Source organism: Salminus brasiliensis, chromosome 1 (genome assembly GCF_030463535.1).
Source record: "Salminus brasiliensis chromosome 1, fSalBra1.hap2, whole genome shotgun sequence".
Lineage (NCBI taxonomy): Eukaryota > Metazoa > Chordata > Actinopteri > Characiformes > Bryconidae > Salminus > Salminus brasiliensis.
Window position 1 is genome coordinate 78,547,777 of NC_132878.1, and position 14,449 is coordinate 78,562,225.

Sequence of the window (14,449 nt, forward strand, 5' to 3'; positions counted from 1 at the left end):
GCAGTTTCTGCAGGTTGTGAGAGAGGTGTGTGGAGAACACGGGAGGGGCCCTGGCTTCTACCCAGGGGGGGGCCCTGGCTTCATCCCAGTCTCCATTTGGGGACATGGGGCTCCCCATCTATCACGGCCCCATCAGCAAACAGAGGTGCGAAGAGCTCCTGGGCATGAAGGGCAAGGATGGATCGTACCTCATAAGGGACAGCGAAACCATCCAGGGAGCTCTATGCCTCTGCGTTTAGTAAGTACTGTGTTCTTGTACTTGTCTGGCTCATACAACTTACATATGTGTTTGGAGACTGCAAATACACGGCTTCAATCCAAAAAGCACTTAATAATACTTAACACTAAAATGTATATATGGTATACAGTGGGGAGAACAAGTATTTGATACACTGCTGATTTTTCAGGTTTTCCCACTTGCAAAGCATGTAGAAGACTGTAATTTTTATCATAGGTACTCTTCAACTGTGAGTGATGGAATCTAAAACAAAAATCCAGAAAAATACATTGTATGATTTTTAAATAATTAATTTCCATTTTATTGTGGGAAATAAGTATTTGATCATCTATCAACCAGTAAGAATTTTGGCTCTCACAGACATGTTACTTCTTCTTTAAGAAGCCCTCCTGTTCTCCACTCATTACCTGTATTAACTGCACCTGTTTGAACTCGTTACCTGTATAAAAGACACCTGTCCACACACTCAATCAGTCAGACTCCAGCATCTCCACAATGCCCAAGACCAGAGAGCTTTGTAAGGACATCAGGGATAAAATTGTAGACCTGCACAAGGCTGGGATGGGCTACAGGACAATAGGCAAGCAGCTTGGTGAGAAGGCAACAACTGTTGGTGCAATTATTAGAAAATGGAAGAAATGCAAAATAACGGATAATCTCCCTCGGTCTGGGGCGCCATGCAAGATCTCACCTCGTGGAGCATCAATGATCTTGAGGAAGGTGAGGAATGAGCCCAGAATTACACGGCAGGACCTGGTCAATGACCTGAATAGAGCTGGGACCACAGTCTCAAAGAAAACAATCAGTAACACTCTACGCCGTCAAGGATTAAAATCCTGCAGTGCACGCAAGGTGCCCTTCCTCAAGCCAACGCATGTAAAAGCCCGTCTGAAGTTTGCAAATGACCATCTGAATGATCCAGAGGAGGAATGGGAGAAGGTCATGTGGTCTGATGAGACAAAAATAGAACTTTTTGGTTTAAACTCCACTCGTCATGTTTGGAGGAAGAAGAATGATGAGTACAACCCCAAGAACACCATCCCAACCGTGAAGCATGGCGGTGGAAACATCATTCTTTGGGGATGCTTTTCTGCAAAGGGGACAGGACGACTGCACCGTATTGTGGGAAGGATGGATGGGGCCATGTATCGTGAGATTTTGGCCAACAACCTCCTTCCCTCAGTAAGAGCACTGAAGATGGGTCGTGGCTGGGTCTTCCAGCATGATAACGACCCAAAACACACAGCCAGGGCAACTAAAGAGTGGCTCCGTAGGAAACATCTTAAGGTCCTGGAGTGGCCTAGCCAGTCTCCAGACCTGAATCCAATAGAAAATCTTTGGAGGGAGCTTAAAGTCCGTGTGGCCCAGCGACAGCCACGAAACCTGAAGGCTCTGGAGGAGATCTGTATGGAGGAGTGGGCCAAAATCCCTGCTGCAGTGTGTGCAAACCTTGTCAAGAACTACAGGAAACGTCTCATCTCTGTAATTGCAAACAAAGGTTTCTGTACCAAATATGAAGTTTCTTTTTCTGGTGTATCAAATACTTATTTCCCACAATAAAATGGAAATTAATTATTTAAAAATCATACAATGTATTTTTCTGGATTTTTGTTTTAGATTCCATCACTCACAGTTGAAGAGTACCTATGATAAAAATGACAGTCTTCTACATGCTTTGCAAGTGGGAAAACCTGAAAAATCAGCAGTGTATCAAATACTTGTTCTCCCCACTGTATCTAGACAGTATGCAGTATTTGTTTACAATCCCCCACTAACATTAGGATAAATACAAATTAACCGTACTTGATCATTTTCCATGTAAGGATGTTGGGTCAGGCATTTTTGAAGCCCCCAGATCAAATAACCAGCTAATACCTAGTTTAACCAATCAGTCCTTCATTAAGGTAGAACCAAATGAATAAATACAGTGATTGAAGTTCACAGAGAAATCAGTACCCAAACAGAAGCAAGACAAAAATAGACAAGGAACATCAAATCAAGCAAATTAGACAACATTTAGACTCGTCAAAGTGTTATCTTGTGAGTGTGAGTGACAAAAAAAATGAGAACCTTTGCCTTTAGTATCTGGTGTGGCCATCTTATGCAGTAATAACCGCGACTAAAAGTTTCCAGTAACTGTTGATTAGTCCAGCACATTGGCATGGAGGAATTTAAGCCAATTTCACAACATTTATATTGAATTAAGGTCCTGACATTTTCCTTTAGAATTTACTGATATAACTCAGAATTCATTGTTCCATCAATAATGGCAAGCTCCCTTATTAAGCTGTCCTGGCCCAGATGCAGCAAACCAGGCCAAACCTGGATACTGCCACCTCTGTGTGTCACACAGACCTTGTGTGATACACAGACACACTATGGTATAAGGTTTTTCTTTGTGACCTCATGGACTATTACACGCCTTGTCGTTAGTGTGATCTTTGTTGGTCGACCACTCCTGGGGAGGGTATGCAATTTGTCTCACCCTGGATTGGTGGAGTTAAAACTCTTTAGACATGTTTTTAGCCTGATTAGCATCAACAACTCTTCTGAGGTTCCTCCTTTGTTCGTGACATGAAAAACTTCCACAAACGTGTGCTGTGAAGATCAGACTTTGAGAGGTCCCTGTTCTTTAAATAAACAGGGCATCCACTCACACCTGAGGAAAAACTTCTAACTCTAAAATATATTTAGAGTTAATAATAGATATTTGTATTCATTTTTATAGCTATACAGTGTTTTACAAGTAAAATTCACTTACCGATGAAATAAACAGCGCCTTTTGCACAGTAATGCACTCCTTACCTATATGACAATCAATATACATATATTAATATCCCTTTTTTATATGTAAAATAGTCTCTTTATTTTAAATGTGCATGTAACACGGGAAAAAATGTATTGAAAGTATAACTAGATTCTGGAGATTTGTGCACATGGAATTTCTTTTCTATTTCTTGAACATACATTTTGTGCCGCTACTGTCATTGCATTACAAAAAATATTGCATAGATCTGTAATATGCCTTCTTTGAGAACTCACTGGTCACTCCATCTACAGACGCACAAAGCCTTGGTGTAGTTGCAAATCTTGCAGATTTCCTCATTTTCAACATCCGGAGAATTAAACCCTTGCTCTCTAGAGAGGCCACCTAGGTTTCTAAGTTCAGCCATGCCGCTCTGCTGCATTCTCTTCACTGCCTTCCTGTTGCTGCCAACCACATTAGATTTAAAACCCTGATTTTAGCATACAAAGCAAAAAATGGACCAGCTATACTTGATGGCAAAAGCCGATCAGTACCAGTAGCGGCAGAGTCGCTCACTGTCTTCAAACGCAAGACTGAAGACCAACCAACCTTCCAAGAGTACTGGAGCGAAGTGTAGAGTCGAGTATTGTGGCCTCCACACTGACTTTTGTGTTTAGTGGTATCTAAGCTAAGGTATGTTTGGATTCTAGTGTATAAAAACTAGTTGAGGATATTTCTGAGTAAATAGTAAAGCGAAGACGCTAAGGTATGGATAAGAGAGTCTGCTAAATGCCTTAAACTGTAAACGCAAATGCAATTTAACATTGTACCTTAACACACATAATGCAGTGTTTATCATTGTATATACAAAAACCTTGTATATACATATTTGCTGTTTTTCATATTTTATCATCATGTAAATCTGCCAGTTGTTTTTACATTGCGTCTAAATTGCATGATGAATGTACCAATAGAAATACTTCACAATGATGTGTCTACTTTGCTTTCCATTGAAAGAGTTAAGAATGTTTTCCTTTTCCTGTAAAGTTGCTATTTAGGAGATACAAGGTTTTTACATGACAGTGGTGACATGTTGTATTTGTAGTGCAGACATGGTCTGGTTTAAGAGGGTCTCAGTCCACCACAGTTTGGTCAGAGTTTTAATTAAACTGTCTGGACCAAGACGCATGTGAACCTAACCCTGCCTAGCATCCTTGCTATCTACTCATTTTAGATGTTGTGATGAATGGTAGTAGATCTATTAGAGCTTTGGCCCTGATAGCAAGTACCAGACCAGTGTGGGCAAGTTTCACAAATGTGCTTATGTCTTATCAGGGGAAGCTTAATTCTGCGTTTGTCGTTTGGCTTTACTCAGCTTGGCATTATGCCCTATTGATTCCATTAGTTTGACACATCTGTTCTCTGTTCTTACAGCAAACAGAAAGTTGTGTACACTTACAGGATACTACAGACCCATACAGGGAATTACACATTACAGGTGGGTGAGGTTACAATAACTCAATTGCAAGACTTTTAAGGCATGTTCAATCCAAAGTTTGCACTGTAACAGTAATTGTAAAAACCATGTCATTCTAATGCCTTGGTCCGTCTGGTGGGTGATATTTCAGGTGTGTGCTACAAATATTTCCACAGAAATATTGAACACTATAAAGTTACATGTTTTAAGAGGTAAACAAAATCCACTCATGTCATTTCATATGTAATGTTGATGATGTAAAAGTATCTGTAAAAAGGGGTGCTGCTAGAGATTTTCCGGCCCCATGAAAAGATATACACTGGGCACTACAACTCAAACAATTTGCCAAATATATTCAATTAATACATTTTATCAGGGTCCCTGTCAGTCTCAGTCCCCTTAGAATCGCCCTAACTCTTTAACCCACACTACCTCCCCACTATCACCGCCAGTGTAAAAACCCCAACCCTAATTGAATGGAACAGTGAAATGATTTAGTGTTTTTCGAGCTAAAAATGGACCCATCACCTATATTGATAAAGCTACAGGAAAATATCCATAGTAGATTCACAGACCCTTAGTCCTGCTGCTAGCAAAAATATGTTTGTGGCACACAACAGTGGTCATGTTACATTTACGGTACTATCGGACGCTCCTATCCTGGGCAAGTTACAGTTATAATCAGATTACAGAGTGTTAGAAGACTTTCCCATGTAAAACTCAGCTCTGCTGTGTAATGTGCAGCATATGTCCACGACACTGGGCCCCCATTTGATCAGAAACTAAATATAAATATTTCCATTAGTTTGTTCTGCATTTGTGCCGATGTGTGCTGTAAGAATTGACGTTTGTGCTGATGCCATTTTTGAGAAATTAGATGTTCTATTTATATTTTTTAGAATTTCCTTATTAAAATGTATTGCTTTATAACTCAAGAATTTTAATAGCACAAATGTTTCTTTTACTGGCATAAACCAGCACAAACCCCACATTAACTAAAACCTACAAACTACCATTTTGTGTGGTTTGACCACTTATAAGGAGCTGCGGGACATAATTAACAGTTAATAACATATACAAACATATTTTCAAAAGCAAAACCAGCACAAACAATGATTCTAATGACACAAATGGAAATATTTGGATTCAGGTTCTGGTCATATGGGTATAGGGGTCAGCTTCACGAGATGGGCAGCAGTACACTATATATGCTGCTACATTGTCAGATTGTTGCAGTGCTAAAACCTGGCTAACCTGGGCAGCCAAGTTGACTTTGCTAACTTTGGCTAGCATGGGCAGTCAATTCAACGCATTGCCCCAGAGAGAGAAGAGAGAATTAAATTAAAAAATCTGTTGCTTGGAAACACACTTAAAAGATGATGTAGATGGGCAGATGAAGCAACAGCTTTTTGGCCTTTATTATAAGTGTGTTCTGTAATGTTGTGTTTGGAAATATGTTTTACATTGGGTGTTCCTGTGATGAAAGCCATTAAAATATTATTTGTCTAATTTTCAGACCAGTACAGGAACAAAGGAGATGTACTTTAAAACCCTGCAGGAGCTTATTCGTCACTATAAGAAGAGGAATCAAGGTTTGGCCTCACGCCTGCGTTACTCCGTGAAGAGAAAAAACATAGAATCAGAACCTGATGTTTCCCATGATGCCCATGATTATGAAAGTAAGTGAAATACTCTTGATATTAGACACATTTTAAATGTGACAGGGGGTGGTAGGGAGTAGGACGTAAAAGTCAAGTCAAGTCAAGTCAAGTGGGCTTTTATTGTCATTTCAACTATATACAGAGTACCCAGTGAAACGAAACAACGTTCCTCCAGGACCATGGTGCAACATAGACACAGTGCATACAGAACACAAGTGCAACACAGTACAAGTGCAGACAGACAATACAACACAATACAGACAAAGAATAATAAATAATTGACGGGTAGTGTGCAAAAGAAGCTAGAGATGAATAGAATCGATCGGCAGTTAGGATTGACAGTGAGCTTAAGGCCTCTCCAGTCATTGCAGGGAAGAATTGATTTCAGTGGTGGACAGTTACTGTATTAGGTATCAGGTATTTTACATTCAAGACATTTCTCATTACTCCACTACTTCAGCATGTGGCATTACCATTTCATAGAAGTGGGACAGAAAATGGCTCATGTAAAGAATAAATATGCAGGGGTGCGGTGGACAGTAAGCATGTGTAAACGCTGATGAAAAGCTGACTCAAAAAATATGTTATGTTTTTGATACATATCATTTGAATGATATGTTTTTGGCATACACACTTAAGCCATAACATTATTACCATCTTCCTAATATTGAGGAGGCCCCCCAGATTGGAGTGTTTGAGGCATGGCATCTCCAAGACCTCTGAAAGTGTCCTGTGGTAATTGTATCAAGGCATTAGCAGCTTAAGTTAGCAGTCCTTAAGTCCTGTAAGTTTTGAGATGGAAGATGCCCATTCTTGTTCAACTTTTTGTAGATACTGAGCACTACATACCAGAAAAAAACCCACAAGCCCCGTAAGACAACTGACCCAATTGTTTTTCCTGCTTTTAGCACTTGAGATGTTGAGTGTTTCTCACTATACCAGTCAGTGGTGCTAATGTTATGGCAGATCTGTGTAGATATTGTGGTTACAGGCTAACCTGCTTGACATTAGTGTGAACATATAGTGTATTATATTCTAACTTGCCAGGCCTACTAGTTTCTCTTATGACAAGCACCCTGAAGGAAATCACACTATGGTCTAAAGTTCAATAATAATTGGTTAGGACAATAAATGACGATGTAACTGAGAGACTCAGACAGAGAGGTTAGAGGTTGTACGAAACAACCAAAAAAACAACAACGACAAAAGAAACAGTGAAGTAGTTGTAATAATTATGAAAGCACTAACACATAAAAATGTGAAAAAAGTATTATAATTTAATACTGGAACCAAACTACAGTGCACAACAAGACTAGCAATTAAAGGAATGAAATCATAAAATATTTCTGTATATGATGGCTATATAAAGGAGTAACAGTAGCTCTACTGTGTTACACTGTATATGTGGTCTCTCAGTAATGCTCTTTTTTAATAGTCTGAGCAGTTTGTTCATGCATGCCTCCACACAGGCCTTACTAGTTTAGAATACTGTAACAGCTTACATATTCAGAGACAACTTACTAATTCAGTACATAATATCTACAATAACTCAGTGTGTTTACTGCACATATTTAAAAAGATAGATAGATAGATAGACAATAAATTTAGCAGCCAGTAGCAATTATACAGTAATATAATACAATAATTACCAAAACAACAATAAATAGAATAAAATATAAATATAAAATATGCATTTGCACCTTCATGAGATGAAAGGCAATGCAGTTATAAAGAATACAGAAGTAATAATGTGCAAGAGGAGTGGGTATCAGCAGATAGATGACAATACTGAATAGATCTGTGCATATATTTGGTTTTATATTTAAGGAAAGTAAAGTGTGAGTAGTGTCCAGGAGTGCAGATGTACAGGATGTACAGTAAAGTGGAAATAGTGCAGATAAATAAACCTATTATTTAACATAAGAACCTCAGTCCTCGTCCGTCCTCCTCCCTCTTCCGGCCCCACTGGGAAGAGTTGAAGAGCCTAATGGCTCTTGGAACAAAGGATCTCCTGAGTCTGTCTGTGGAGCAGCTCTGTGACAGCAACCTACCACTGAACTTACTCCTTTGGTCCATAATGATGGTGTGCAGTGGGTGACCATTAACGCAAGTAGAAACATAAATGGAGGACTTCTACTTGTACTCGAGTTGTATTTTACAAAGGGCATCTCTACTTGCACTCAAGCACTGGAGTACTGCAGCTGTTTACCTTGTCAGTCGTGGTTGATTTTTAGAACATTAGTGGTGTCACTAAAGTCTCTAAAGTTTTTTTCTCTCTCTCTCTCTCTTTTAGATGTGGAGTCATCTGACTATGTGGTCGTGCTGCCAGATTGATTCTACTGAACTCTTTCTTCAAACCTTTTGTAATTGTTTCTGCATTTCTTGCAGCCAAGGTTGGCCACAAATGCTGTGCAGACTTTGTTGGCCAATGAACATACACAGATTGCATAAACTAAAGCAACCTGAAGCATTCTTTAGAAGAAATGAAAGGTTTCAGTCATATTAACTTTTTAGTCTGTTTCATATGTAAATAATCATGTAAAAGCATGTTGTAGGTCTTACGTTTTTGTATTATTTGAAGAAGCTCCTGTGGACAGAGAGCTATTTGTACAATTGTAAGAAAAAATCTTTGATTTTTTTTAAACTTAGGGTCTGCTGAGGTAGGTTTCTACCAGCATTGCTCAGAGAACTTTTAGTTGTTCAGACACTCCTGTATTGCTTTGGTCTTGTGCTTGGGATCATTGGGCCTCACTCACCAATATCTTCTTAAGAATTTTCCTAAATTTGTTCTTGAGAAAAGTCCTGACCAAAAGTCTACATTAGATTCATGATGTGTTTTTAAACTGCAGATTTGTTCACAGCTCTGCACTTATAATGATGGATCCCTTTGCCCTCATAGACTGAACAAACCTCACATAAGAAAATGTTGGTGAATGTCAAAATCTTTGTGAAATCTTTGTGTGTAAGGGGGTTCTAAGAAGACTTTTCTTCTTATGAACGGTTGGTAAATAAACCCCCATGTACTGATATAAAGCGAAGTTTCTTCAAGCATGTATTAGCAGAACAAAGCAGACTGAAGCATATTGTATTGCAAGATGGTGATGCCACCCTCATACTCCCTCAGTTTAATCAAGTTGGGCCACACATAACATTTTGGATTTTGCTCCATTTTTGTTTGATCTGACCACAGATCTCACATTTTACACAACAAGGGTTCTTTAGATGATGCCATAAAAAAAAAAAAAAAAATGATTCCATAAAGAACCATGTTGGAAAAAAGTGACTTTTTAAAGGCCTTCACCTGATGATACTGTTTTTCAACTTTTCAAGATCTTCTTTAGGGGACCAAAGTGTTTCTTCTATAGCAGCACTACCCTTTGTAGCACCTTTATTTTTTTAATGGTGTAGGTGGTTTATACTGGTTCATGCTGGTGGCTGAGAGTGGAGCAACAAGAGTTCAGTGGCTGAAAAAAAAAGTGAAGGGGCAATTTCACACCACTCTCAGCCACAGCATTCTTCAGATTGGTTGTTGGTGTCTCTGCACAACCTATTACAAGCCTTCTTATTGCTCTTACACTTAAGTTTGGATTAATAGCCTGTAGTCCTTTCCTTATCAGAATCAGAATGAGAATCAGAGTGACATACACGCACAGACACACCTGTAAACTTAACATGTGCAGAGCTGTATATTTAAAGTAAAGTGCTAAGTGCAGCAGTAAAGAACAGTGCAGACTGGATTAAATAGATATAAATATGGAGAACAGAGGAGTCACTGGTTGAGACGTTAGTACAGGTTGTTCTGAGACACTATCAGATAAATAAAGTGCAGTACAGAGAAAGGAGAGTGAGAGAACATCTGGATAGGATGTATGTATGTAGTAGACTGTATACAGAATGTAGTGTTGTAATGTTCAGCTGTTCATGAGTGTGATGGCGTGTGGGAAAAAGCTTCTCTGTAGCCTGGAGGTCTTGATCCTCAACTGGCTGAAACGCTGACCTGAGGGAAGATACTGGAACAGGTGATGTCCAGGGTGTGACGGATCACGGACGATGTTCTCTACACGCTTCTTGGTTCTGGCCGTGTGCAGGTCCGGTAGGGAGGGTAGGGTAACTTCACACTGAGGTTATCTTCTGCATGTCTATAACTTGTAATATATCTCTAATTTTCTTAGAATGCATTTGGTCTTTATTCAGTCTTCACAGCTTTCCATCAGCCTCATATTCCTAAATTTGTCCAGAAAATGTGAACTTTTTAATAATTGACAAGTAGAAGTCAATTTTAAGTCAATTATGTCTTTATTAGATCAATATCTTTCATCTTTGAAAAACTGGAGCTTCCACAGCATTGAATACTTATGCATTTTTCATTAATTACTTTTTTATTTTTTACCTGTCCCTTCTTAATGTTTGCTTGTTTGCAAATGTTAAATAAAAATGTACTAGTATGTGATTTTTGATAGCCTATTTATTATTTTACTTCTGTTTACCTACATTTACTTTTAATACATATTGTCCCTTTCAACTTGACTGCAATATTGCAGTACATACAGTCACTGGTGCCCAACCACTATCCAACTATACACTGCAGACAATTTTCTCATTTTAAATTAGTGGACTTTTTTACATGTCTGTACTTTGCCAATATGACGATCCTGTGACAGTCAACAAAGCTTTTCAAAACTGTAGATGAAGACACTGTCTGGTGGATTGTAATGTGTAGCATAGCTTGACACCATGTGATTCCAGCCTACCCACAGTAAAGTTAGACAAAACAGCTATGTATTTTTGCCATGCAGTGTATGTAGGTTACCACATATACATGCACAAGTTAACCACAGTCATTTGCTCCTGCACAATATTTAAAAATGCGCAATGGAAACAGCAAATGACATAATACTGCGGAAAGTGGAAATATGTGTAGGTACAGCCTACGTTGGCCTTTTTTTTTTCCTGTAAAATTGATTATGCAAAAATCAACCTTACAAACCAGCAATGATTTCAGGCCTATGGATTAGGTCTTTCATTTGTGGCTGAAGTATTGTGCTGGAGAGTGTTGGTGTGTGAAAATTTGTGTTTGTGGTTTCTAAGCCTTATTCACACTGCAGTGGCTGCTCTGCCTGTCCGTTATGTCCCACACAGTAACACACAGTTTCTATATATACCCTGTAAGACTATTTAGAAACATAATGGCAGTCTTGTATAAGATCCAAATTCTGAAGTTGACTCTAATTATTTATTTCACTGTGTTGATGTCTCAAGGTGGCTAAAGTGTGCACAGAATTTTTTGTGTGAATGGATTTGAATGAATCTTAAGCTAGATCAGTTCAAATCATTCAGTTCTGCATTGTTTCTTTAATTCACTCTCAGTGAATCAGCTTTTGTGTAGTTTAAGAGCCCATATTTCCTATATTATGCTATATTATTCTCACTTTTATGAACAAAAGAAAAAAGCATAAAAGTCCATACGCTGCAAAAGCACAATGTTTTGAAATCAGCACAGTTCCTATTCAGTCTACAGCAGTTTAGCCCCACCCACTCACCAAAAGTTATGTGGAGTGTTTCACTCCAGGCTACTTATTATTTTGTGAATAATGAGCCTCATTAACCGTTCTTAAAAAGAAAATAGTTTTTAATAGTTTTTTACAAAGATTCTGACATTCACCAATGTTTTCTTCTTTAAAATTTGCTCAATTTATGGGGAGAATAGGATCCATCATTATAAGAGCAGAGCTGTGGATTTCAAACATATCACATACCTGATGTAGACTTTTCTTAGGACTTTTGCTTAATAACAAAATAGAAATATAGAAATATTTTGATGAATGAGGCTCAACTTCTTTTGTCATAAAGAAGTAACAGACATTACATCTCATTAAAAAAATATATATATATTTATCATATTATAAAACACACCACCATAAGCCTAAAATATGGTGGTGAGTAAAAGAAAAGTCTTTGCCTGTAAACTATTAAGTAAAAAATCTGAAAATCGTGTTTCTAAGAATCGAAACAGTATTGCAAAACATAATGCTGCAATACTTCTTCTATTACTACTGCTAATTTGGTAGTAGTAGACATCCTGCAGACATTGGAGAACATATTCTAAAGTATCCCCAAGTCTGAGATTGAACGAGTTATATCAAAAACAACCTGTTGAATTATGGTTATGTAAACACAATCCATTTTTTGAACAGGAGCACAAAACAATCATGCTTGGACATTAGTTACTAATATTAATGTATTAGTATATTATTAAGATTAATAATCATGCTTATGGTACCAGTGTCAACTGATTCATATTAACCTACGTGTGGGTTTTTCATTTCTTGCCATGCGATGGTCTTAATAAAGCAGCCTTTCGTCTTTAGATAGCTCTGTAACCACAAAGCTTCCTCTGTTCTTGTGTTTGTGATTCTATTTGTTGCAACACAAAGCCGCACACAAACTCTCCCATGCACACAGATGAGCTTTATGCACCATGTACATCATGTTATCATTCACATTTGTGAAAAAATTAACTGGGAATAACATATGAAACATTTCCAGAACTTGTTTTGATTGGTTCGAGGAGGTGAGTTTTGTGTGGTTTTACCTTCTTGGATAAACAAAATGTCACTTTTACCCTGACATGACTAGATTCTTGAATAGCCTACATTTAAGCTACTGTAGAAGAATTGTATTTGAGATGCAATAATATAAAAGCCAGACAAAATGTTATTAGGACAATATATTATATTAGCAAAAAGGTAATTACTTATGAATATGTGTCAACATTGCAGATAAATTGCCCATAGTTTCAACTACATCAAATGATACTTGCTGCCCTAAAAACTACAGACAAGGAAGAAAACGCTCATCGGTGCTTATTTTCTCCTCTATCTGGCGGAAATGGGCTTCCATAGTGTAAGGCTACATATCAATACAAGGGAATCTTATATCTCTAATCATTGCCTTGTCCTCTCTCTTCTCCTTTATTCTGGCTGGAAACCAAAGCCTACCCCCCTTTAGAGATGTATCATTTCTTTGAACATGCTCATAAGAACTGGGAAGAGGGGAAGGAGGAGGCTTTCAGAGCTAGCATACACATGTGCATTTTTTGCTTTCGCATTTGATGTACAGTTGTGTTAGGCAGTTTACGCACACTTATCATGGACAGGAATGTTCTAGCAATGTTGGGCTTTTAATCACTTTTTTTACAGTTCTTTTCTGGGGCAAAATCAGTTTCAACATACATCTTCAATAGAAAATGAGAATTTGGTGCAAGTTTTTTTTTCCTTAAATAAACACAGAGTGAATGATATACATACACATATATGACACACATGCTTTTGAAAGCATCTAGAGCTTAAAAATACAGCCCCACCCTTCCTGAGCCTGCACACATTCTATTTGGGTCCGCACCGGCCCGCCCCAGCCCGTCCCATGAACTGTCATTATGAGCCCAAGCCTGTTTAAACCCAACATTTTTTTTAGTAAGTAGACTGTTAAAACTGACCTTTTTTAACTACAATTACAAGTTGTTTAAATGACCGAAATCTGTTCAGAATGATGTTTAATGAACAGTGCAACACTAAAGAAGCATAGGTCTATTATTTAAGAAAACTGTTTATTAAGAATAGAATGATTAAAACACCAACAACAAAGATGTCTGAATGACTTTTAGCTACTCTAATTCAATTTAGGGTTAAGAACATAAAATACGTTCTGAACAAAGTAATATTTTTATATTTATAATATATATAATATTTATATGATATAGCCTAAGTACAAAAACAGCAATAAGGCTATGTATTGCACAAACATTTAACATTGAATTTGTTGGTTTCCTGCCACAGACCCAATTTTCAAGTACAGTTCTCTTCAGTAGAGGCGTGTTTAGGACTTTGGAGAGGCTTGCAGTTAAATAAATGCTAGATAAATGTTAGCCTGCTTTGTCCACTTGTTCGGGGTCATTGTTCTGTCAACTGATGTTACGAAGTTCTGCTGAAGAATCCTTTGCATTATTCTTTTTTCACTTTGTGCAATGTACCAGTTCCACTGGCAGCAAAACAGCCGCAGAGCATGATACCAGCACCATACTTGACAGTTGGTACAGGGTTATTGGGATTTAAAGCCTCACCAAAAACACCTCGTCATCTGATTATTAAAGGTATAGATTTAAGATTTAAGTCCAGGAAGACCAGGGGTAAAACTTTTTTGTCTGGAATTTTTAAAAATAAAAATAGATTTAAAAAAAAAATTTTTTTTTTTATTCTTAATTAAATAATTGATCTCATTTATGTATTAATATAACTAACTCATTACCTTTACATGCATTATACGGATAA

General features: G+C 37.8%; 1 protein-coding gene across 1 annotated transcript; it reads left to right on the forward strand.

Moving 5' to 3' along the window:
* The first annotated feature begins 9 nt into the window (after positions 1-9).
* On the forward strand, positions 10-10,513 carry LOC140536373 (SH2 domain-containing protein 1B). The gene is made up of 4 exons (XM_072658132.1): positions 10-238; positions 4,419-4,482; positions 5,978-6,140; positions 8,416-10,513. The coding sequence occupies exons 1-4, from the start codon at positions 105-107 to the stop codon at positions 8,454-8,456; spliced, it is 402 nt and encodes a 133-aa protein (XP_072514233.1). The 5' UTR covers positions 10-104; the 3' UTR covers positions 8,457-10,513.
* The last annotated feature ends 3,936 nt before the right edge of the window (positions 10,514-14,449 follow it).